The sequence below is a fragment of the Mustela putorius genome, unplaced genomic scaffold, assembly GCF_011764305.1.
Source record: "Mustela putorius furo isolate JIRA1106 unplaced genomic scaffold, ASM1176430v1.1 tig00000174_pilon_pilon_pilon, whole genome shotgun sequence".
Classification (NCBI taxonomy): domain Eukaryota; kingdom Metazoa; phylum Chordata; class Mammalia; order Carnivora; family Mustelidae; genus Mustela; species Mustela putorius.
The window spans coordinates 32,912,688-32,936,890 of NW_025421304.1; the positions used below are offsets into that span (position 1 = coordinate 32,912,688).

At 50.0% G+C, this 24,203-nt stretch overlaps 1 protein-coding gene across 1 annotated transcript in view; it reads right to left on the reverse strand.

Moving 5' to 3' along the window:
• Positions 1-2,012: 2,012 nt before the first annotated feature.
• The window catches only part of CFDP1 (craniofacial development protein 1), a 126,309-nt gene continuing 104,118 nt past the window's right edge, over positions 2,013-24,203 (reverse strand). Inside the window, exons 6-7 of the mRNA XM_004753987.3 lie at positions 11,567-11,725; positions 2,013-2,339 (exon numbers count right to left, since the gene is read on the reverse strand). Coding sequence (XP_004754044.2) covers positions 2,249-2,339; positions 11,567-11,725 — 250 coding nt within the window. The 3' untranslated portion in view covers positions 2,013-2,248. The remainder of the gene's footprint in view (positions 2,340-11,566; positions 11,726-24,203) is intronic.

Genomic DNA, 24,203 nt, shown 5'->3' on the forward strand with positions numbered 1-24,203 from the left:
GTACTTGTGATCTCTCTCTCTCTCTCCATCAAATAAATAAATAAATTCTTAAAAAAAAAAAAAAAAGAAGAAGAATGGAGTAAATAGCTGCATATTCCTTGACAAGCGGCTGGATTCTGCCAAAAGGGGTGAGGCTGGAGGGGCTTTCTGCTTCACTGGCCACTTGGAGTTTATTTTCCACTTAGTGGAAGACACATGGTTCCAGGGTGTCAGGAAGGCCTGCACGTGGCTTTGGAGAGTAAAGAGTGGGCTTCTCTCAACTTGCTTACGGTGCTTGCTGTTTTGTTATACAAGAACCCCACTGCTTCTGCTTGCGGCAGCCTGCCCAGTCTACAGGGAGGGGTCAGTGGGGCCCTGATGAGCCCAGAGCCTCCCGCAGTCTGATGGCTGGTGGTGGCCACGCAGGACTGGGGAGTGGGGGGGCTTTCTAAAAGACGCGGATGTGTAAAAAGTCACCGAGCGGAGATCAGATGTGTGCAGCAAACCTGCTGGGAAAAGACCCACTAAGTCGAGCCGGCAGAAAGGAACAAACATTGTGCGGCTGTCAACTTCATCTAATGCAGGGCCCAGCAGGGACGCCTGTGTGAGGGTCAGCTCGCGGACAGAAACTGAGGAGCAAACACTTTACTGTGCTCCCTGACTCGTCCGCCTTCTCGCTCCGCACCTTGGAGCACAGCAAGAATAGCAAACCCACCGCGCCAAGAACCCAGGGTGCTCTTGCAGCTGCTCTCCTAATCTCGGTGGCTTCAAAGGCGTGAAGATTTGCTAAGGAACTAAAACCCTAACTTGCGATGGGCTCAGCGCCGTTTATTTGTGGAGATTCCAGATCATTTCTCAACCCCAAGGCACGAGCTCTCGCACTGCTGCTGCGGCCTGGCAGCTGAGACGAAGAATTGCGGGAGGGAGCGCGGGCTGGAGGCCTCAGGACCCGGAAGGTGAGGGGCAGTGAGCAGAGGACGATGCCTGGAGGAGGCCACGCGGCCGGACTGGCGTCTCAGTCTGGGCTGTGGCTTCTGCGGGTCTGGATGTCCCTGCCCTGACCAGAGTGCTGCCTTGTCTTCCCTTGCAGGACTTCCCCGTTACTCCTGTATCCGGCACAGGACTGTAACCGAGGCCTCACAGCCACCTGTTCTGATGCTGGCCTGAAGGGCTCTCTGGCCACTTCAAAAATCCTTCATTGGAGTGGATGTAAACAGACAATGTGTTCCACTGCAGCCAGTAAACTACCTTGCTGAGTAGTAAGGTCCATGGCCCCCTAACTAAGTAGTGTTGAGGATGAGGGCTTGGTTGCCATGAGCTTCTGACCATGTATCCGAGGACTGGATGGGGGAACCCCAGGTATCTCATTAGCTCATCTCAACCTTACTATGAGGTAGTGGTGTTCCTCGTACCATGTGCAGACTAGAAAACACAGGCTCAGAAAGCCCAGCTGGGTCAAGGTCACAAGGCTGGTACGTGTGCAGGCAGGGACTCGCTCCCAGTCTTCGGAACACTACCTTCCCCTAAACCTGTCCATGTTACTCAGGACACCCTGATAAACATACCCCAAAAGCAAACTGTGGGGGTTACTACTTTATTACTATTAAGTTTGGAATTTAAATTTTCCTAAGGAGTATACAAAAGTCTTCTGCAGTCTTCTTTGACAAAAGAATTATTGAGGTGGGGGCACATCTTAAACTGACTTGAAACTTTGGGAAGAGGAAACAAATGTCTCTAATTCAGCAATAATACATGCTTATTTTCAGCCTAACCTTACACTTGTAGGTGGGAATCCCGTTCAGAGAGAGGAAGAGGGCAGAAGAGAAGCAGCCGCGGATCAGGGACTTGGTATTCCTCCCACCCTCGGGAGCCTCCCTCCCTTGGTCTCTGGGGCAAGGCTGACTCCAGAACAGGCCCCAGAAATCCACCTAGGGTGACCGGCTCTCCTCCCGGGGGCCAGAGCAGGCAGGCTGGGCCGTGTAGGCCTGGCTGGTGGCCTTCGCGGGAGAACGAAGGGAAGGCCGGTGCTGTCCTCATCTTCACCAGCCTATCGCAGGACCAAATTTATTTTTATTTTTTTCAAGGACAAACTTTTAAAAGTAAAATGGATGAAACCACGTGAGGTCAAGATACAAAGACAGAAATTCAACGTAGAAAAAAGACCTTGCTGGGAAACAGTTGGATGAGAAACACCGGAAACATTTCACAGACGCACCAGAAGCTCACATTGTAAACAGGATTAAGCTGCTATTGGTTTCCCGCATTAACATCAGGGTTTCATTTTGCTCAGCCGGAGATCTCGCTCGATTTCAAACTGCCTGTGGTCCACTCGGTCTAGAAAAGCCTTCCGTTCAATGTACCTAAAGAAAATATAAAGAAGTTTGTGAGCAGACTTCTGTAGGAGAAAACAGTCTCCCCTTCACTGTCCGGCCCCCAGGTATCCCCTTGACCGGTGGGCTCCCCAAGTTAGAGCAAATGCAAACAGATGACCACAGCTGATGCCCGGAATGACCACCCACAACTCGCCCAGGAACATCCAAACCACTCGCATTTGGTCTAAACAACGATGCTTCTGGCTCCGAGGTCACTGCAAGTAAAATGGGAAAGAGAAAGCAACCACCTGTCTGGGGGTTCGGCGGCAGGAACACGCGGTAGTTGTAACAAGGTTTTAGGTACAGAAGAACACAGGCTGAGTCAAGCGTGGACTCCGTGGGGGCCTCTGTTACCCATCAGCTGGGCCACGCTGGTCAAGGGCTCAACATCTCTCAGCCTCATTTTTCTCAAGAGTAGAAGAGCGAGGCCGTGTTTCTTGGTCCCGGTGGTGGGCTGAGATGGTCGGGGAGAGGAAATACACATCCTGCCTATCTACGGTAGGCAGGAGCCAAACCGAGAAACGGAGCATCTGACAATGGAAGAAACAGGGCTTTGTAGGAACGGCTTTCTGGGGCTGTCTTGACGCTCTGGTGGGCACATAAAGTGCTCACTTTAAAGGGATTCCACTGCCTTCAGTGCTCTCCTTCCTTCCCCTGCTCCTCTCCAGTGTCCTCTGCCCACTTGGGTCCAGAAGAGGCCTCCGCTAAGTTTCTCTAGGGGAATGAGAGCCAGAGCGGCCACTCAGAGTCCACCTACAGGGGCCCCTTAAAAGGCCTGTGCTCGGCATCCGGGGCCAGGTTCAGCAGACACGGCTTCCCCAGGTCCTCCCCGGCGGGATGGGAAGGAAGGAGGCGCAGGGCAGAAGCGGGCAGAGGAGCAGCAGCTGGCAGCTTAATGAGACACAGCTGCATTTTAATGTACCTTCTTGCCACAAAGTGGGCCGTGCTCTGCCCGGCGCGGGGGTTGGGGGGTCTCTTCTGCTAATTAATCTATTGAGAGAGCAAAACTGCCATTGAAAATAGCAGACATAATTGAATCTCTGCACTCATTTTTCTTTTGTTACACTGTGTAAAATGTGCATCTGTCATTACAAGGTCATTATGTTTACGGCGAGAATGTTAGCAGGCTCAGGAGCCTGTATTCCTTGGCTGGGTTCGGGGCCTGCTTGCCCTCCTGGGCTGCCCTGCGAGCTGTGGCCCATCCCTACAACTTCCCGCAGAGGCGGAGGTGGCTCTGAGTTCAAACCCTGACTGCCACTGGCCAGCTGTGGGACACTGCAAAAACCACATAACTCTGCCAATTCTGTTTCCTAATCTGCCAAGAGAAGAAAAGAAAACGAATCACCATCCACACACCGGAGGGCTGCTGTGTGCACTGAATGACACTGTCCACTGTCGGGAGCAGATGCTCCAGAAAACGGCAGCTAATGCTGTCACTGTCGTATTGGGAAGCCAGCTTCTGCCAGGGTCCTGAGGACAACAGATCCCCGAGGGGAGCAGCCAGGTCTCTTGATGGGTATTATCAGCGACCAGGTCAGGGATCAGGAATAAGCTGGTGTGTCCACACTGCCAATCAGAGGCCAGAATGGCTGGAAACAAACAGTAGGACCTGCTCCTGGCTTTGATGTAAGCCCTCAGATGTATGTCATTGATTTAGCCATCAGATTTAGCCACTGAAACACAGGACGCCTGGCTAAATGGAAATTTCAAGTTCCCCGGCAGACAGGAAAGCCACAGACACCATGGACCCCCTTTTGATAAAGAGAGAAGGCAAGGCGGGCTGCGGCGGGGAAGCAGACAGCTGACAACTCGCTTGCCTTCCACGCATCACCAAGGGGGCCGTGATTCTCCAGAGGGGGCTGTTAACCAAAATGGACCGAAGGGCTCGGCCACACTATAACCACTGTCCTCCCCCACCGTGGTTCCCCAGCCCTGGGTGAAGGTCGAGATGGGAATCAGTACTTTGATAGCCCTAACTGCCCCTTGAAGTTCAGCAGGAAAGAAAGGGGTGCACCGTGGCTAGAGAGGAATTTAGGACGTGTTTTAAGAGAATCACTACCCAGCGCTATCTGTCAGAGTGCGTGGAGGGAAGAAAGAGGAAGTATGCGGCTTTGAGCATTTATGGTCCTTCTTCTTGATTGTCCTCGAAGGAGGAAGTGAGACTTCAATGAGGATCTCACCGAGCATGAATGACGGCCTGGCCGGTTCCTGGAGCGGTGCCAGGTCCAGCCGACTTGGGAGACTCTCAAGACTGAAGCCAGGCTGGGGGCTACGCAGGCAGGTGCAGGCAGAGCTCAGGTTAAGGGGAGGATTCATGCAGCCAGGAGGGGCACGTGTGCAGAACACAAGTGAATTCTCGAGGGCGACCCAGACAAAGGCCATCAAGGCGGGCCTGGCGACTTCATCTCCCCATTCAGAGCCATGTGCAGCTGCTAACAGCAATCGGCCAAGAGCTGCCCAGGAACCAAACTTCTATCGGACATGGACCACCCTCTCCCCTGTCTCCCCTACCACCGGCCGAGACAGGAAAGGCGCTGAGGATGAGAGCGGCTCTGATATTTACTATTTGTTTGCATTGGGCAAGATACGTAATTTCCGTGCCTTATTTTTCTTCTCTGTCAAACAGGAATAAAAATGATAGTACCCCGAGGACAGTGCAGTGAGCCTGTGGGAAGGGCTCTGTAAACAATAAAGAGCAGCTGAGACTGAGGGTTCTCGCTTCCCATTTCTGACCTGACAGCGTCACTACCAAGCCTCACACCGCGGGACAGCTGCAGCAGGGGCCAGGAGACAAAGGGTTTGTGGGACAGGCCGCCTCCTCCAAGGTGGCCCAGGTAGATGGCCTACTTAAATCGTGCTTCAGGAGGTTTTCAGGCACCCTAAGTGGGTTACAGCGCCAGAACACAAGCATCAGCTGATGAGAGCAGGGGTACCTTTCTGGCCTGGGCCTGGCACTCCTGGGGACCCAGCCTGATTGGGCCCAGTACACTGGGGAGCAGGGGGCTGTGGGTGGGGGACATCATCCCTTCCTGCCACTACTGCTCTGTGTGGCCCATTTACGAGGAAGTGGCTCTTTACTTTCATTAATCAAACATGCTAATAGCACCAAAACCCAAGGGACTTTCTAACTTTTCCTTTCAGAACCAGGTTAGATACAACAGGTTCTGGCATCTTTTGATCTTCCGACCCAAATTACTTTTCTGATACCAACTGTTTGAGATCCAGGCCAACAAGGAGGGAGAGTATGTGACCTGGAAACCTCTTGAGGCCCAAAGTAGAAGAATGGTGACTTTAACGAAGTTTCTCCCCTGCTTTCCTCCCATTTCACCAGACGCTGGTGCTGAGAGCATGACTCCTGGGGTCATGGAGGGAGACTGGAGAAAAAACGATTTTCTGTGGGCTCTCCTTCATGCCTCTCCACATCACAAACACACCTGGTTTCCAAACATCTTGCTCCCTGACCTTCAGCTGACCTTCCCTGACCTTCAATTTGCTTGCCAGCGGCAGCCAAGCCCAGGCCTGCATTCCGCTTAGGCACTGTGCCACGCAGGCCTGCTGGCCTCTGGCTCAGCTGGCCGTGCCCGCTGCGGGGAAGCTGTGTGGTCAGGGATGGGGCTGGAGGCAGCAAGTGCCAAACGCTGCTCCCGAAATGCTGGGCTGGCCGGAGGGGCTGGGGCTCAGGGCAAGAGCAGCGGCTCTTTGCTGGGTAGATGACTGACCGTCTTGGGTACGGGTATTTTAAACAACTCTCCTGCCTGGAAAGGATGCCTGGGCAGAGACACTCTGATGGAGCGATTGTACCCCCTTCTCTGGAGGGGCTGATTCTTATCTCACTGGGTTCCATAACAAAGTCATGACCGTCTGGGGGCCACTGGGTCAGCATCTAGACAGTGAGATGGCTCAGTACCTGCTCTGTGCGGGGTCCTCCTCTGGGTGCTGGTGGAGGCTCACTGCATACGAAATAGGAGATGACGACACACTCCAACACAGTGATATGACTGACGGCTCCTGCGGGGGGGTGGTATTCCAGAGTGGTATCCAAATCAAACCCTGAGTGACAAGAGTGTGCCACCATGGAGAAGGAGCTGGAGGAGCCCTAGAGGGGCTGAGCCATCATAAGCAGGGCAGAACGGGGCATGAGGTGGGTGGGGAAAGCTCTGGAAGGGCCTAGGATGCTAGGGGAAGGAGCTGAACACTGACTGCTAGGGCTGCTGGGGGCCTCCAGCAGGGAACAGAGGAAAAGTAGTTTGCATTAAAAAAATCCTACTAGCTACTGTGGGGGAGCAGGGAGGGAAGGGGATGGACAGACAGAAGGAGGGAGCACGACAGATGTCTATGGCCTGTACTAGAGTCATGGCAGTGGGGCTGGTTGGAGAGCATGGACTAAAGTATTTTACGATACAACTGTCTACTGGCTTTGCAGCATGTGAACTGAAAGAGGAAAGCAAGCATGACTCTTAGGTTTTTAACAGTTGGGGGATGGTAATGGTGTCATTTTCTGAGAAGTCTGAGGAAAGAGAGTTCATGGAAAGAAGGGCAAGTATTTGGTTTTGCAGGCTAAGTTTGCTGTGTGTCTCGGACATCGAATGGAGATGTCAACCCAACAGTTGGTATGGGAGTCTGGAGCTCAGTGGAACGACTGCGCAGGGGAGAGCTCTTCTGGGACTCATCAGCAGAATGCAGCACCTAAGCCACGGAACTAGTGAGCTCTGCAGGGCGGGGGTGGTCTGCAGGGAATGCAAGGACAGACGGCTGCCCAGAGCTCAGCCCTGGGACTTCCCAAGTTTAAAGCCCAGGGAAGGAAGAGGGACTAGCCAGGGAGGCTGGAAGGACATGCCCCCAAGCCATATTTGTCACCTCTGTGGAAAGCATTCCTGAAGGGTTGACAGGAAGGCATCCTGAGGGGATTTAAAGGAATAAGGCACCAGCTTCCCAACTGCAGTGACGCCCCGACAGTGTGGTCAGGAACGGCAGATGGGAGAGAGAAGAGTGAGCAGAGGACTCCTGGTATTTATACACACACCAGACAACTCCTGTTCTCATTTAATTCTCCTCATAAACTTGAGAGGTGTAGCCTACTGAAGAGTTTCTGCTTTACAGACGAAGACATGGGCTACAGCACACGGCAGATTGGTAGCAGAGCCAGGATTTAAATTCCACTGCAGTTTTCTTTTTTTTAGATTAATCTGAGAGAGACAGAGAGAGAGATGGAGCACACGAGCGAGTTGGGGTGGGGAGGGGCAGAAGGAGAGAAAGTCTCTAGCAGACTCCCCACGGAGTGAAGAGCCCAATACAGGGCTTGATCTCACACCCTGAGATCGTGACCTGAGCTGAAATCAAGAGTCGGACACCTGACCAACTGCACCACCCAGGCGCCCCAGTGTCAATTCAGTTTTGCCATAAAATGTACCACACAGGGGCGCCTGGGTGGCTCAGTGGGTTAAGGCCTCTGCCTTCAGCCCAGGTCATGATCCCAGGGTCCGGGGATTGAGCCCCACATCGGGCTCTCTGCTCAGTGCAGAGCCTGCTTCTCTCTCTCTCTCTCTCTGCCTACTTGTGTTCTCTGTCAAATAAATAAATAAAATCTTTAAAAAAAAAAAAAAATGGGGACGCCTGGGTGGCTCAGTTGGTTAAGCAGCTGCCTTCGGCTCAGGTCATGATCCCAGCGTCCTGGGATCGAGTCCCACATCGGGCTCCTTGCTCAGCAGGGAGCCTGCTTCTCCCTCTGCCTGCCACTCTGTCTGCCTGTGCTCGCTCTCTCTCCCTCTCTCTCTCTGATAAATAAATAAAATCTTAAAAAAAAAAAATGTAACACACAGATTAAAGTGAATAAAATGGGGAAGGCAAACGCCCCATCACAAAGCAAGTGCTCACGTGGCCATCGGCAGATGAAGAAACGGAATGCAGGAAGCCCGGAGGAGGCCCCTGCCTAACTCTCCCGCCAATGCCAGCCCTGCCAGGTGCGAACTTGCTTGCATTTGAAGGCTCTGTGCTCTCAACGTCATGGCCTAGCTGTGCCTGATTCTGAACTTGACATAAATAGACTTATACTGTGAATTCTTCTGTGACTTTCTTTCACAAAGTGAGTCAACAGATGCACTACTTTTGCCTGTTTTAGACCTTTCTATAAATGAGATCATGCTGTGTGAACTCGGCGTTACCCTGTTATTGAAATTTATTTGTCGTTCCAATTGCTAAAGAGTATCCCCATCTATAAACTGTTAAAAACCTGAGGCCCAAAATGGTGTCACGTAGGTTAAAATCCCGTCAGTCGACCCAGACTTAATACCTAACTTCACTGCAACTTCAACCCTCCAGGAATGTAACCTTTCACCGGTCAGTCAGGAATTTTCTGGTCAGCACCGATAAGGTTATATGTCACATGGGCCTTCCTCCTCCAAAGAAAGGTGAGGTAATCTGCCTACTAAAACCCTTTTGTCCCCAGATGGAGGTGACCACACCTGAAATAATCCTTCTTTCTATTTATGACTTCCTTGTCCTGCCTTCAACAGCCTTTCCCTTTCTGCAGCCCTCTGGCACTCCCCTCTACCTGGTAGATGCTTGTGTGTGTATTTCAAGATGGCAAAACTGCCTTTAAAATACCTGGATGATGATAACCCAACACTGACCAACACGCTTCAAATTCTATCCGGTCCTTACAAAGGGAAAGATGTGTTAGCACTGACTGAATTGGAGTTAGTACCAAAACATAAAAAGCATGATACAAGCTTTTACTCTCAATCCAAACTTATTTTACTCAGGACTGTGTAACAGGAATATTTTTACCACCCTTTATGACTTGAATTCTTGTATAAGAGATCAATTTAATTTGGGTACTTGTGAAAAGGTCTTATAGACAGCAGAATTCAATCAACACTCATAGGGAGTTCTGCTGAGATGGTACCAAGTATGACTTCCCCACTTCTTGGTTTCTTGGCTTCAGCAAAGAGGACTTTTACTCTAGGGGATGCCCTTGGGACTCTCTACATACTCTCTCAGAGTATCCCCTCTCTGGTAGTGCCTTTGCTGTGGCTGCCATTTGTGTAAGAGAATTCGGGGGCCTGACTTGCCTCTGCCCAGACAGACCTTACAGGTTTGGTTCTTGTCCTTCCTTTCCTTCAACACTGTGGCACTCACTGGGCACACTTCTCTGGAGAAATCTTCTTGCCTTCTTGACATTCCGGGTTTGGAACTTGGCTCTCTAGTTATGTATGTGTTGGAAAGGCTCAGCCGGCAGCTCTTGCTCTCATCGCTAGAATTTCGAAGCTACAGTCTAGTGATTCTCAGCCCTGGCTGTGCATCAGAAGCACCCGAGGAGTGAGTTAAAGATACAAGTCTCTGTGACTCTCAATTCAGCAGCTCTAGGTAGGAGTGGCCTTGTCACCCCAACTCTGAAACCAGCCCCCCAGGACGATTCTCCTGCTAAGCCGAGGTAAGAGCCCGAGCTACACCCTGTTCCCTGGAGGGTTGGGCCCCTTTAATCTTCTTGCAAAAGCCAGGAAAGGCAAGTGAGTGGAGGTGTGGGGGTGGGCATTAGAGGGAAGGTGAGAAGAGCCCAAGGCAGAGCAAAGAAGTCATCAGATCTACACTGGAAAAACACAATCAGATGGGTTGAATCGTCTGGTGCGGGTAAGAATCTCAGAAAAGGTGGGGAAAGCAGGGCACTTAAAAGCTGTTAGTAGTTCCTGAACCCAGTTACGTGATTTTCCATTGCCTGAAAAGTCCTCATCATTGGGCAGATGTCCTTTTACTCTTGTTTTCTCTTCCAGTCTACGTATTATTAGCTCTGCTTATCTTCAACAGCACCACTCCCTACTTTTATAAGACCTCTATCAACCTGAGCAGAAAGAACATTGTCCGACCCATATAATCAATACTCAGAGGACCAATAAAGCGTCATACACACTAAGGTCCCTGCTGCCTAAGATCATCGGGCAAACGTGGAGAAGAGGAACGAGCTGTGAGCAACCAGAGCAGAGTCAAAGATGAAGAGGTCTGGGGTAGACCTCAGAGCCCTTCTCTAGTAACAGCAGCTCCTGTCTGTGTTTTGTCCTAGGCCTTCGTCAGAGGACTCTGGCACTTCTGCCTCTGCCCTGTGGCATTCCATCTTTGACACACTGATTCAGAAGTCTGATGGTGAACCAAGTCCATAAAGTCATTTAACAGAAAAAATTTTTAAACATACTGATCAGCTTCTAAGTTCATTCAAATAACCTCGAAGCCAAAGTTAGAAACATGAGCCAGAAAATAAACCCTCACCTGTCTGCATTATAACTTAGCTGACATAGAGCCAAATGACTACCACTTAATGTAGGCAAAGCATGCTATGTGCTCCATGTGCATTACAAGTATGCGTCATACACGTGCTACACACGTTATCAGGAGAGCCTCACACTCACCCCCAGTGCAGTATCATTACCCCAATTCGCAGGCAAAGGAGCTGAGCTTCAGAAATGCTCTGTGTGCTGCAGGGAGAGCCCGTCCCGGCGAGGGGCTGGGGCAGGGAGGACCCAGACTGACAGCCACATGACACTTTCCACTGTTAGCAGAAGGGAGTGATGACCTCGAGCCACAGACCCTGTTCTGCAGTAACTTTGCTTCTTAGCTCCTCCTGAGGTTCCTAAGTGCTCACTAAACACTGCCTCTCTCGATATTCTGGACTACAGAGAGTATCGACAGCCTCTTCGTATTCCGAAGTGAAGAGGAGGGGTGCAAGCGACAGCCAGGGGCCGTGGGAGGGCTGGCAGGTCATGCAGGTTGGAGCCCCAGCCTGGGCCACAATGACACGGACAGGAACAACCTGCAGTAAGACGACAACATCCAGGCACTCTGTTGGCTCTGCTCTGGAAGCCTGGGGCCGGTCTGGCTTCTCAGAAGACCGAATCACTCTGATCAGGCCAAGGCTGATACGGCGAGCCAGATGTGAACATGTGACAAACGAGGTGACTGACAGTGCATGGGAGCTGCCCGTCATTCGGTGAGCTCGGCTCGGCAAATATGATCGGCCCGAGAGCGAGGCTGTTCCCATACCGCAGCCGCAGGGCTCTTTCCTCACCCAGAGCACGGCCCCACGTTAAAACAGAGCTTTGCCGACAAACTGACAAAATTCGCTTCGCCACAAGGAGTGCATGCTTATTTAAACTGGGTGGCCTGTCTACAATCGACTACTTCAGATTTTTTGAGTGTTTAGAGCAGTAGAATCTACTAGTTCTTACCCCTCCTTCCCTCGATTGTGGATGGCTAGCTCCTCGCCAATGCCCTCTTCCTCCTTGAAGCTCTCCCAGTCCAGTTTGGACTTCTCTAGGGTGCTCATCTTCTGCTTCTTGGCTCCGATTTTCCCCAAAAGGCTGCTCATGCCACTTGATCTTTTTAACCTGGAGAAAGTGAAGAAAATGAAATGTGTACCACGTTAGAACTATCAAACTCTTAATTCACGTCTTTTACTGGTTGGCACGGGGTCCCCTAGATTCGGGCTATTTATCTTAATGGAAACCATTTCTGTATGTAGGGCACTTTCTGTCTGCTGTGGAGAACACTCTAGGTCGGAATTCGGATGCACTTTTCCCGCCCACCAACTCTGACCGCTCCAAGGACCCAGGGAAAGGAAACCCTGCAGCCCTCTGTATGCTCTGCAGGACAGGTCTGTGCTCGCAGGCAGGGAGAAGCACAGCATGAGTCAGACACGACTGTGGAATCACATGCCTACGTTCATATTCCAGCTCTAACTGTGTGACTTCAGGCTACTGAACCGCATCTCCTCTGGCTTCCTATCACCTACCAAGTGAACAGTGACTCAGAGGGCTGCAGTGTATTTTCTTTCTTTCTTTCTTTCTTTTTTTAAGATTTTATTTATTTATTTGACAGAGATCACAAGCAGGCAGAGAGGCAGGCAGAGAGAGAGAGGGGGAAGCAGGCTCTCCGCTGAGCAGAGAGCCCGATGTGGGGCTCAATCCCAGGACCCTGAGATCATGACCTGAGCCGAAGGCAGAAGCTTAACCCACTGAGCCACCCAGGCGCGCCTGCAGTGTATTTTCTATGTCAAGTGCTTTACGACAGCACCTGGCACGGAGTAAAGGTGTAATAAATGCCAGCCACCCTGAGTCAGTCATCATCCGTGCCCTCAAACCCCAGGGAATGCTTGTAAGAGAAAGAGAAACAGATCCCAACACTGATGGGCAAAAAGTCACAGTATCTCAAAATGACTGTTAAGGTCAGTTTCCTTTCCACTCCTGTGAGTCAGAACCCTGGGTTTTCCCAGGAGGTGGAGAACATTCCTCACCCTGAAATGAGGGAATATACAGCCTGTTTTCCCCTTGTTAGTGACACGATCATTGACTATGGGAGAAACTCCACATGCCCAAGTTCAAATCTTGGCAGGTCACATGTTTCCAGTCATTGTTAAATGCAGGAAGAAAATAAGGAAAACAGAATGTACTTAGTAAGAAGGTGGTATTAGGGGAAAGAACTATGGAAGGGACATGGTCCTTGGTTTCTTTAGGAAACTAAAATTTGTCGTATGCCACTATGCAGGAAAGTTTGGAAGTGACTTCCTGTTTTCCTGGGAAGTAAGAGAATCAAACGTGTACAACTGTGAGCTAGCATCACAAGGCCTTCTGATAACATCAATAGTAATACATTTCACTAGCCTACGATGCTAATTCTCCAGGTGCTTTATTCACGATTTTCTCATCGTCCTCTCACAATGGCCTATGAAGGAGGACCGCTGAGCTCTGGACAGCGGGAAGAGCCTTTGAGGGGATCTAGTGTCCCACTACCCCTTCTGGACCCCACCTCCCTGCAGCACAGGGCCAGTGAAGGACGCCCCGTTCCTGCCTCTGAGTGAGCCAACAGGCCAGTGTCCACACTGAACACACGACTCTTGGGACTGAACCATGACCCTCCACACCCTCGTCCTAATCATGCTGGTCAGGAGGATGTCTGCTCCTGTTGTGGGCATTTCCCACCACAGGTTGATAGCTTCACGCCGACTCAGAACAGGCTGGGCAGGCATCATCATTCTCATTTTGAGCTGGACAAATAAACAGAGTTCGGAGAGGTTAAGTGACACAACAAAGGTCAAGCCAATAGAAAACGCGGAACCAGGACAAAGCAAGGTCTTTCTGACTCCCAGCCCGGTGCCCTGTGCCGTCTCACGACGAAGCTAGAACTCCTCGGAGATATTTGCTCACAGCTATTTTACCTTCCGGTTTGCTTAACAATCTTCCACACGGCTCTCTATGAGCTTTCAGTTCACATCTTCTAAAAATTCGTTTCTAGATAACTCACTCCCCACACCAATCTCTCATCTAAGCATACGCGCACATGCACACATGCACACGCACACGCACATGCACACAGGCTGTATTTACCAGGAGCAGAGCACGAGAGCTGACAGAGAAACTCATGATGTGTCCCCTGCTCTCCCTGCTACAGCCTCTCGCCCGGAGAACTGCAGTCTCCCCACTGGTGTTCCTGACTTCTCTTCTGTCCCACACTCACTCACCTGCTCACCCTCACATCCCTTCCACATACTGTCATTAGGGTGATTTTTCTAGAACAGAAACCTTATCGTGTCTTTCTGCTTCAACGTGTCTTCCCTGACTCCTTATTTGCTCTTACAATGAAGACTACGCCCCTTCCCTTGTGAAGTTCTTCCTGATCTTCCCTCGCCACATCTACGCTCGCCATCTAAGCGTCAACCGTACAGTCCTGAACCTACAGTTCATCTCCCATTCATCTCGTCTTATCTCAGCATAGAGGCCACGTCCTCCAGGAAGCCTCCTGGGACCCTGCCCCAATCTCTGGATGAGATGCCCCGCGGTGGTGTTGCTAGTGCACTCAGTCCTTCTCCCATCATGGCACCAATCCCTCCCTTAGCAGAAGCTCAAGGACTCAGATTCCAGCTGCCGCCATACTGGCCAATTCTGTGCAAGTTCAGAGTCAGTGCCAACAAGATGCACCAAAAGCACACACCTTGAGGCTTTCCTCTGCTGCCTGCAGGGGCTCCTCTGACCCTGCCTAAAGTCAGAAGCACTGCCTGGGCAGGTGATGGGAATTCATGGCACTGGAGGACCCTCATGGAGAACAGGGGCTGTGGCTACAGAGCCCAGCCTCCTGTCCTCACTCAGGCAATTCTAAGGGGACCTCTGAATGCTTCTCAGAAGTTCTGGTTGCAAGGAACCCTTGCAGTCCTGGAAACACACTCTCATATTGGCTTTCCCTCCTTCCCAAACTCACTCCCTCTACACCTCCTCATGCCTACTTCCCAAGGACAGTTCCCAGTGAAAGACCTACACTAACAGGCTTACCTAAGATTCTGCTCTGAAGGGAATCGAACAAGATGCTTTAGGAGCAACACTGTTTTCCTGTGCGTGCCCTCTCTCTCTGAGGGCACATAAGCTCTGGGTCCCCAAATCTCTCTACAGCACATGGACTGAGTTGCACAACAGCAGGAACTCAATAATGTCACTCAGATCACGTAAACAAGCAGAGGCAGAGAATCAGATTTCTGTAGTTTAAATGAAAGGTGTTCAGAACACTTTTAAATTGGGGGATCCTAAGGGGTATAATTTCTATTTCCATTCATTCACCAATCAGCTCATAACAATCTAGAATTTCTGCTTTTACCTGGGCAAGCCTTAGGCTCTGTACACCATTGCCGACTCTTAGCCTATAGCTCTGATGGTATTCCCAAATTACACCACCTTTCTGACAAAGCACTTCGAGAAGCCTAAGAAAATGATCTTTTGCTGCAAAGCAGTGAAGACAGCTCCAGAAAAGTAAAAAGCCATACACCCCCATTGCCTTGTTCACCGCTAAACATCAGCAAATTGTCACCAGTGCTCAGATGCTTTAAGGGAAGGCTTCCAGGTCTGCCTTCACTGGCTCAAGAACGTGGTTTGTGATTTCCTAATCTGACAGTCTCAAAAGCAAAATTACCTGTCTTGTTTGTATTTGAGGCTAAATCAAAGTGAATGACACATTCACAGCAGTAGCCAAAACATGTACAGGCTCATCATGACTGAGAGCCCATTTTTCCTGGAACCTGGCACGTGGGGTCCCTGCAGGCTTTCACTCAGCACCCCCTTCACATGGGGCTCCCGTGGCACAATTCTGGCATCACTCCATCACAGCTTTCTGGACAGCACATTTACCATGACCTCGGCCCTATCTCTGCCGTGAAGGTTCATCTATCGGGCATACAGGAAAGCTGGGGCAGGCAAGAAAGCCTCAGCTTCTGGGCAAGGGCTGCCGGCTCTCTTGGCTGGGAAACAGCACGGCCGAGAGCACTGCAGCGCTGCCCAGAGCTGCCAGAGAGGAGGGAGGCCATCAGCACCAGCCTCCCCCAGGCCTCTGGCAGCTGTGGAGACGGGGAGGTCAGAATTCCAGGGGAGACCGTTCTGCTGTCAGCAGGAACTGGTGCATTTTGAGGCACCACCACAGCAGAAGCCCAGTTTTCTCTATTTTTTGGATCCTAAGCTACGAGGGCAAAGTACGACCGGAGTGTAGGCTTTGATAGACCATTCCCAACCCCCAGTCAAGGATTTTCTGGTCTTGGGTCTAAAGTGTGGTGTGCTGTGCCACAGAAGCTCACAGTATCTCATTCAGGAGACTCTTCATCCACCTGTTACAAGGCAAAGTACAAAGAAACGTACCATCCACTTGCCCACTGGCAGATTCCACCCATAATGTTATACTCAGACATGGCCAGCACTTTGCTGCCTAGTTTCCAATGTAACAGTGACATTTCAACCACCTCTTCCTGAAGGTCACAGTCCTCTACTGACCCAAGACTATGCCTGTCCAAGCGGCATGGGCTCTGCCCGCCTCTGCTCTAAGCAGCAGGCTTTCATGCCACAAGAGCATGGCTGAGGGCAGTCGGCACGCTGGTGAAAAGAGGCTCCTACTAACACTTCTTCTTCTTTTTTTTTTTTTTTTTTAAGATTTTATTTATTTGAAAGAGAGAGAGAGAGAGAAGGAGCAGGTGGAAGGACAGAAGGTGAAGCAGGCTCTCTGCTGAACAAGGAGCCCGATGCGGGACTGGATCCCAGGATCATGGCCTGAGCCTGGGATCATGGCCTGAGCCGAAGGCAGACACTTAACCGACTGAGCTACCCGGGTGCGCCAAGCCCTTCTTTCTAACGCATTGTGTCTAGTCATCCCTTAATAAGCAATTATCGTCAGTTCCCTTTCCACAGCACGCAGCCCAATGTTCTATGCTGACGCTAGACATGAATGAAGACCTCACACATGAAGATTCAGGACTCGAAAAAGTAAAGGGACAGAAAAAGGCAAAATAAAGTCATCTTTTTCCTTTCTGAATTCAAGGTTTACGGTGATAGTTTGTTAAAACTTCTCCTACTCCTCTTTAGCACCAGAAATGTAAGTTTAACAAAACTCACTGCAACCAAGTGATAAACTCTATCCTGTGGAGTCTGCCAGAAAGATATAATAGTAACTCGCTGTCTTTGTTCCAGCCCCATAAGCGTGGACTTAGATTCACTCAACCGATTTGTTGTGTAGCCACCATCAAGACGCTCTGGACCCTGCTGTTCATTTACAAGAGGGGCTGGGGGCACCTGGGTGGCTCAGTCCTTGATCGTCTGCCTTAAGCTCAGGTCATGATCCCAGGATCCTGGGATCAAGCCCCGCATTGGGCTCCCTGCTCAGTGGGAAGCCTGCTTCTCCCTCTCCCATTCCCCCTGTTTGTGTTCCCTCTCTCACTGTGTCTCTCTCTGTCAAATAAATAATAAAAATAAAATCTTAAAAAAAAAAAAAAAGGTGCTGGAAAGGAGCCGGGAAAAGTACGTAAGTGGAAAAAGAGGAGGAAGACAGGACACTGCAATCGTCTACCAAGGAAAAGGGGCGCATCTTTCCCCAAGGTCTTTAAAAAATTGGCCTCAGGCACCCAGCTGGCCACAGAACAGAATTTTAGGTTTGGGAGTGAATTTAGAGTCCGTCATTCATTGTACTCCTCCAACAGATTACTGAGAAATGACTGTATCCCAGACATTGTGCTTGGAACTGGGGACACACACATATATAAGGCATGATCTCCGGCTTGGAGGCGATGATGTAGTAGAGGAGACTGTCATATGGACAAATTATAACCGCAGACTGTGAGGGCACAAAAGAGGGACCACCTGAGAGGCTGTTTAGTTCAACCTCCATATATCAGAGATGAGTCAACTAAGATCCAAGAAGGTTAAGAAACCTGCCCGAGTTCCCACGGGGAGATGTGGGACTAGTACTCAGTGCTTTTGACCTCCAGCCTGTCCTTTCCACTTGGCTGATGCTGGAGCTGGGGACAACCAGCCTCTGGGGGCCGTTCCGCACTAGAATGTCTATGATTGCTAATTTGGCGGGGGCGGCATTCTCACTTCCCGTTGTGCTGCTCCCTGTACACGGCGCCCGTGTCTTACTCATTGCCGCCTGACTCACAGTGTGGCATGAAGCCTTGCTATACTACATGTTCAGTGAACTGAATCGCTGTGATTTGACAATGGGCTTATCCAAATGAGTTTTTTTTTTTTTTTCGTAACAAAGAGTCAATGCTGCACTTAAACAGACAAGCCAGAAAAGGTAGTGCAGAAGTGGACCAGCAAGGATAGGGTCAGCACACGTACAAGGAAGCGCTACTGACCTTTACTTAGAACTTCAGCACACAGAGCCTGGCTCCACTATGCCTTCCGTCTCGTAACTTGCATAACCACTAAAATGCAAATTATTTGGAACAAAGATTCTTTGGCACAGATACTCAGTTTCCTTAGTATTTGTCATCTGTTTACAAGGCAGGAGTGGATTTTTTTGGTAACTCACACATGGACTATTTTCCAGAGCTGTACAATGGGTCTGGAACTGGCATGCTACTCCCTGAGAAACGGGAAGAAAGTTTGCATTGATGATTCTTCGGTCGAGTGGTCTGCTTGGAACCACTGTTCTCTCTTAGACCTTCTTTGGACTTAGCTGAAATCTGTAGGAATGAAAAGCAAAGCCCGATTCCCTGGGCCAGTTTCATGCCTCACCTGTGCAAATCTCTAAGCAGTCGCCCCAAAGCCCAAGACCAGAGCACTCAGGGAAACGGCCTGGAAGCCAGCAGTACAACAGCGAGAACGTTTAAAGTTGCGTTCACTTCCCAATACTGTGCTGGCAGTATTCTATGGGACACTGAGCTCAGGAAAGTAGAAAATACTAACTTGGACAAGAAGTTACAAAAGATTTTAAACATTTTGTGGCTAGAAAATTGTCAGTACTCTTGAATCTATTATTAACGTTGATACAGTGCCAGCCCTTCCTTCCCCACCGAAGTGGCATCTCTCAGCAAAAGGGGACATAAAGGCCAGCAAATGGTAGCAGCTTCAGTGTTTACACAAATAGCAAGGATCTGCCACTCAATTCTATTGCTCTTAACACCAGTCCAAGAATGAAGTCTATTTAAGTCTGTCTGATTTTTTTTTTCTAAATTTTACTTATTTGACAGAGAGAGCGAGAGATATAAGCAGGCAGAGCAGCAGAGGGAGAGGGAGAAGCAGGGTCCCCACTCAGCAGGGAGCCTGATGTGGGGCTCGATCCCAGGGCCCTGGGATCATGACCCGAGCCAAAGGCAGTTGCCTAACCAACTGAGTCACCCAGGTGCCCCAAGTCTGTCCGATTTGATTTCAGCTGTGCCACATCTTTAAAACAGGTCTCTGAAACAAACCCGGTTATTTTGGTGGCAAAGTCCTGGATTTTCATCTCTTCTGAAACAATGTATTATAGAAAGTGCTTTCCAGCTCCTGTTTCCTTGTCTGTGGAGCACAGAGGCGGCTTGTGCCCTGCTCTGGCCTCTCAGCTAATGCTGGAAGGCCAATCACTCCAGCTGACGTGGTTCTCCTGACATGGACAGCTCTTCCTGGAGAGGACGCACCATCCCTTCAGTCAGCCATGAAGTGTTCTCCTCTACCTGCACCGTCTCCTGCTCGCTCTTGTAATCAAGGCCATTCACCTTGAGACAAGTAACTGGGGTTAGGGGCTCTGTAGTGACAATGAAAAGGACTTTTTTTCTGGGGCAAGCTTTTTTCTTCCTGGGATCTGCTGGGCACTGTTTATTAGTATCACACGCCAAGAGAAAGTTAATGTCCCTTTTCTCTGTGAAGAACAGTCCTCTACTGGTCTATTGTGCCACTGAAACCAGCCAGCTCGGTGAGCTTGGGACTCTTGCCACGAAGGGCCATTTTTTTTTTTTAATTGTTGTTTGTTTTTATTAATCTGCCTAGTGCAGACCTTTCAAAGAAGGTCAAGGTTAGACGACTGTTCAGGAGGAACAGGTCCTTCCCTCCCGGCCACCCTTCCTTGATGCCCAGTTCCTTGGAGAACTGCAGTGCTCAGTTCACAGGTAAGACGCAGAGAGAAACCTATTGGGAAACCCACAAGGTCTTGTACTGCAGCTTGGTGACGGGAGCTTGAGTGTGAGCTTGAACGTGAGCGACCATCCCACCATGGCTTCTGAGGGGTGGGCGATGGCAGTTCTCAGCACAACTCTGGTGTGGTCTGGCGGAAACTCCCAACTTTCCAGTCTGAAAAATGTCACACTGACAGAAAACTTGAAAGCAGAGAACAACTATTATCTGAATGCCCTTTGCTTAGATTCGCTCATTATCAACATTTTGTCACATTTGCTTTCTCTCTCCCCCTCCCCTGCTTTCTCTATTTAAATGTTCTTTTTTGGAGGCGTGAGACCACTTTTAAGTTGCAGACATCATGCCACTTCAACACGACACCTCACATTGCATGCAAGGCTGTGACACCAATACAAAGGTGCCGTCCAAAGTCCCTGCTCACATTCCCCTCACTGCCTCTCCAGATGGCCTTGACAGTCATCCCGTGCCTCCTTCCAGGCACTACATCTGATGTCTCCTTAGCCCCCTTTACATTTTAATCTAGCACAGTCTCCTGCCTTGTCTTCTGTTTGATTTTTGGTCTTTGATGCCACTGCCAGTTTCTGGAGTCCAAGTTGGCAGTCTTTTTTTTTTTTTTTTTTTTTAAGATTTTATTTATTTGACAGACGGAGATCACAAGTAGGCAGAGAGGCAGTCAGAGAGAGAGAAAGGGAAGCAGGTGCCCCGCTGAGCAGAGAGATCCATGTGGGGCTCGATCCCAGGACCCTGGGATCATGACCTGAGCCGAAGACAGAGGCTTTAACCCACTGAGCCACCCAGGCGCCCCCAGGTTGGCAGTCTTATGGAATATTGCTCTGTTAGGGTTTGTCTGTTTCTTATGCCAAGTAGGCAGGAAGGGGAGGCTGGGGACTGCTTACTGCACCACCACCCAGTGATGGGTGCAGTGGGTCCACCCTGGAATCTGATGTTCCCTGTGGTTCACTGGGACAGGTGGGGACTGCCGGAGCCCTCACTTGTAAAGAATTCTCTCCCTTCTGCAACAAATCTGTAATTAACGTGTAACACACAGGATAGTATTCTCAGGATGTTCAGGAAGTTCTGACTGCTACTTAATTCTGGTACCTCACTCTATAAACGCCCTGGCAATGTCTCAGGACAGACTGAGGTGGAAAAAGTGAAGGATCCTATCTGAAGGAGAAATATTTGGGAAATCTCAAAGGGATCGGGAAAGTCTCTGAAAAGTGGAAGAGCAGTAGCTAGAGAAAAGGCCAAGGGTTACAGGATCGTCAGCAGAGTCCTAAACTGGACAGGCCAATGGTGAGTACAGAGATCTCTGGCCAATATGGAGGCATTCACTTAGGTACCCGGATACTCTTCGTAAGGGTCTGGGGACCTGCTATGCCTAAGGGTTAAGTGGCAGAGTCAGTGGCAAACAACAACAACAACAAAACCCAATACCTTCTGGCTGGCCCACCAGACCTCTAGGAAACGATACTCCTGAATTTCCTGAATTTCCTTTCTCCTTTGTTCCACCCCCTGTGGTCTCATCTCACTCCCCATGGAGGAGATAACGCCACACCCCTTCCTGCCTCTGCTCCGGCAACTTCCTTCCTTACACTATTCCCGTGGTGGGGGTCACGGCAGAGCCAGGAAGGGCCTCCATCATTTTTAGCAGCTGGGGAGTGAAGAAGGCCTGCCTTTCCAAGGTGGAAACCTTTAGTTTAATGGGAATGGGGACGATGCCGGGGAGGGGGATGTTCTCCCCTGAGGTGCAAACTGCTGTTGCTTTCATTTGTATGATTGGGCACAGCTGGGAAGAATAATTTATTGACCAACACAAATAGACCAGTTACAGTTCTGAGGCAGGATTTTAAAGGAATTATTAAATACAGCTTCTAAGGGAGCCCATAGTGACATTTTTCTTTAGGCAGTTGAGCCTGGGAGCTCAAGTGAGGAGGGCACAGGTGTTTTCCAGATCCTGGCTCTACACGGGCTCCCAGCCAACAGCAGCCAGAGGCAAAGAAAAGAAGCAGAAGCAGGACCTGGCTGCTAGCAGTCAATGCCCTCTCCGAAGGACAGCCTTGGTGGCTTTCTCTTGTGACAGTGCTAAGCCACTGTGGGTCTGCGGACCACCTGCCTGGTCTGAGGGCAGGAGCCACACTCAGCCGGATCGCTCCCATCAGGAAACATAGTTGAGCAAACGCCACATCTCTCAAACCAGCCACCGTGAGAAGCAAAGCACAGGGCATCGAAGATAAATGTTGCCTCAATTATGGCTTGTTTGGCTAATTGCTGATTAGGGACTTGGCATGCTTTCCCAAACCGCAGCATTCTGCCGCTGCTTTGACTTTCAGCTTTTTTTCCCTCCCCGGCAGGTCTCTATCTCCTCAGGAAAATGGCAGGATGTCAACATAAAAGAAATGTTAAATTCCTGGGCACCTCCCAGATGGAGATCAGGTTAAAGACTCAGGATGTGGGGGGTGTCCTCAGAGCAGAAATATTCCTTTTGTTTTACATCACGGGGACTTCATGGAATATGAGTCACGCCTGCGCTCCTCTCACAGACATGGCTAGGCACACGACCACATGGCTTTCAATGAAACTCGTACGCGCTGGCTACCATACGTCTTGCGAAATGACTCCCCCTCCATTCCAAACTTCCCACGGCTCCTGAAGAAGTCTGCTACATTCCAAATGCGAAGATATGGAAGTTGGACACAGCTGGGATTCCTGACACCTCAAAGTTCTGTCTGGAGGGGAGTACGCTTTATGGTCCTTTCACTTGCTGAGGCTGAAGTGATAAGAAAGGTCATTTCTCAGCGTTTGCACTCCTGCTTGGGGCCCTGACTCCAGATTTCTCTCACAGTGGTGTCTGCAACATTCCTGGCTCACTCTGTAGCCAGGGTACCTTCTGGAGCCTCCCAGAAGCTGCAATCCTGTGAACCTCAATGGGCAACTCCAAGAGGCTTAGACTCCAACCTCCCCACCTCCCCGGGGCTGCTCCCACCGGTCCTCAAAAAGCATCAGCAACCAGCATCAGCAGCTTCCCTGTCACGGCACGCTCTCAGTCCAGCGCTTAGAGGAGTCCTTGGGAAGCAATTACCTGCACACGGCGATCAAAAGAATGGGGCTGTTTCAGCCCGAGCCCAGGATGTCACTTTGCTAAGGCAGAGCAGCGGATTTCAACAAAGAGAAACGTCTGTTCCCACGGAGTTTGGTAGAGAAAGCAGAAAACTTTCTTTATACTGTACGCAGGAAATGGTTTTCATAGAAGCAAACCACAGCTGGGCAATCTGTACAACCACAACATAGTTTCTCTTTAATAAATGGAAGATTTTACCCATTGCATCACTAACCACCAAAAAGAATTCCCACCCTCCATCTCTCAGGCAAGAGAAAGCGTAAGTCATCTCTCTTTCCTTTATCTGCCAGCCAAGGGTTGCTAGAGCAGCTTTTTCATTCAGAAATGAGGCTTGTTCTACAAGGTTCTGTGACCCAACCCTACTGATGAGTGATACATGAACCCTGAACAAATTCAGTTTCTTCGTGTTCTGGGGTCCCCTCACAGCATGTGCCAAATGACCATGATCCACCATGGGTCAATGGCCAACAGGTCTGAAAAAGGTGATTTAGCAACTGCTGGCTGAGAGATGAGGGTCTGCTAAAACAGGGCTGGCCAACCTGCATTAAGAGATTTCTGAGGAAATCAGAACAAGACTACAGCTCTGACCTGTAGCTCCTTGCCCCCAAGTCAGCAGAGCAGTCTGTGAGAGTCTGCACCCCTCTCCTGGGATGATGGGTGGAGGGGTGTGGGGATGGACAGGGGCTTCCTGATGCCCTTCCTGTCCCTGTGAGGCTCGGCTGCTCGTTCAGCAGACTGCGTGCGCTCTCACCGCCCAGACGAAGAAAGGAGGCTTGGCCCTAGGAAACACGGACACTCTCATCTGAAGGCTACAGCTCAAACGAAAACAAGCAAGGACACCGAAACGGAACCCCAAAACTACCCAGCCGTACTGGGGAAGAGGTCTCCTTGAAGAGTGAAGATAATGGAGCCAATAAGCCAAATACAGAAGCTACTAAATTTACTAGGATTTTCAGAGTGCTGGAAAATCTGATGACCAATCACTTCTCATTCTCAGCTAATACTTTTAAAAACCACTTTACTGAGATATAATTCACGTACTAAAGAATTTACCCGTTTAAGTAAGCAAGTTGGTGGGCCTTAGTATATTCAGTTATGCAGCCATTACCACAACCTAATTTTAGAACATTCTGTCATGCCCTTAAAAAAAACCCTCATACCCATCAGCAGTCATCCCCATGTCCCCAGGCTTAGGCAACCACGAATCTACTTTCTCTATCGATTTGCCTATTCTTTCAACTAATACTCTTTTTTTTTAAAAGATTTTTATTTATCTTATTTGATAGAGACTACAAGTAGGCAGAGAGGCAGGCAGAGAGAGAGAGAAGGAAG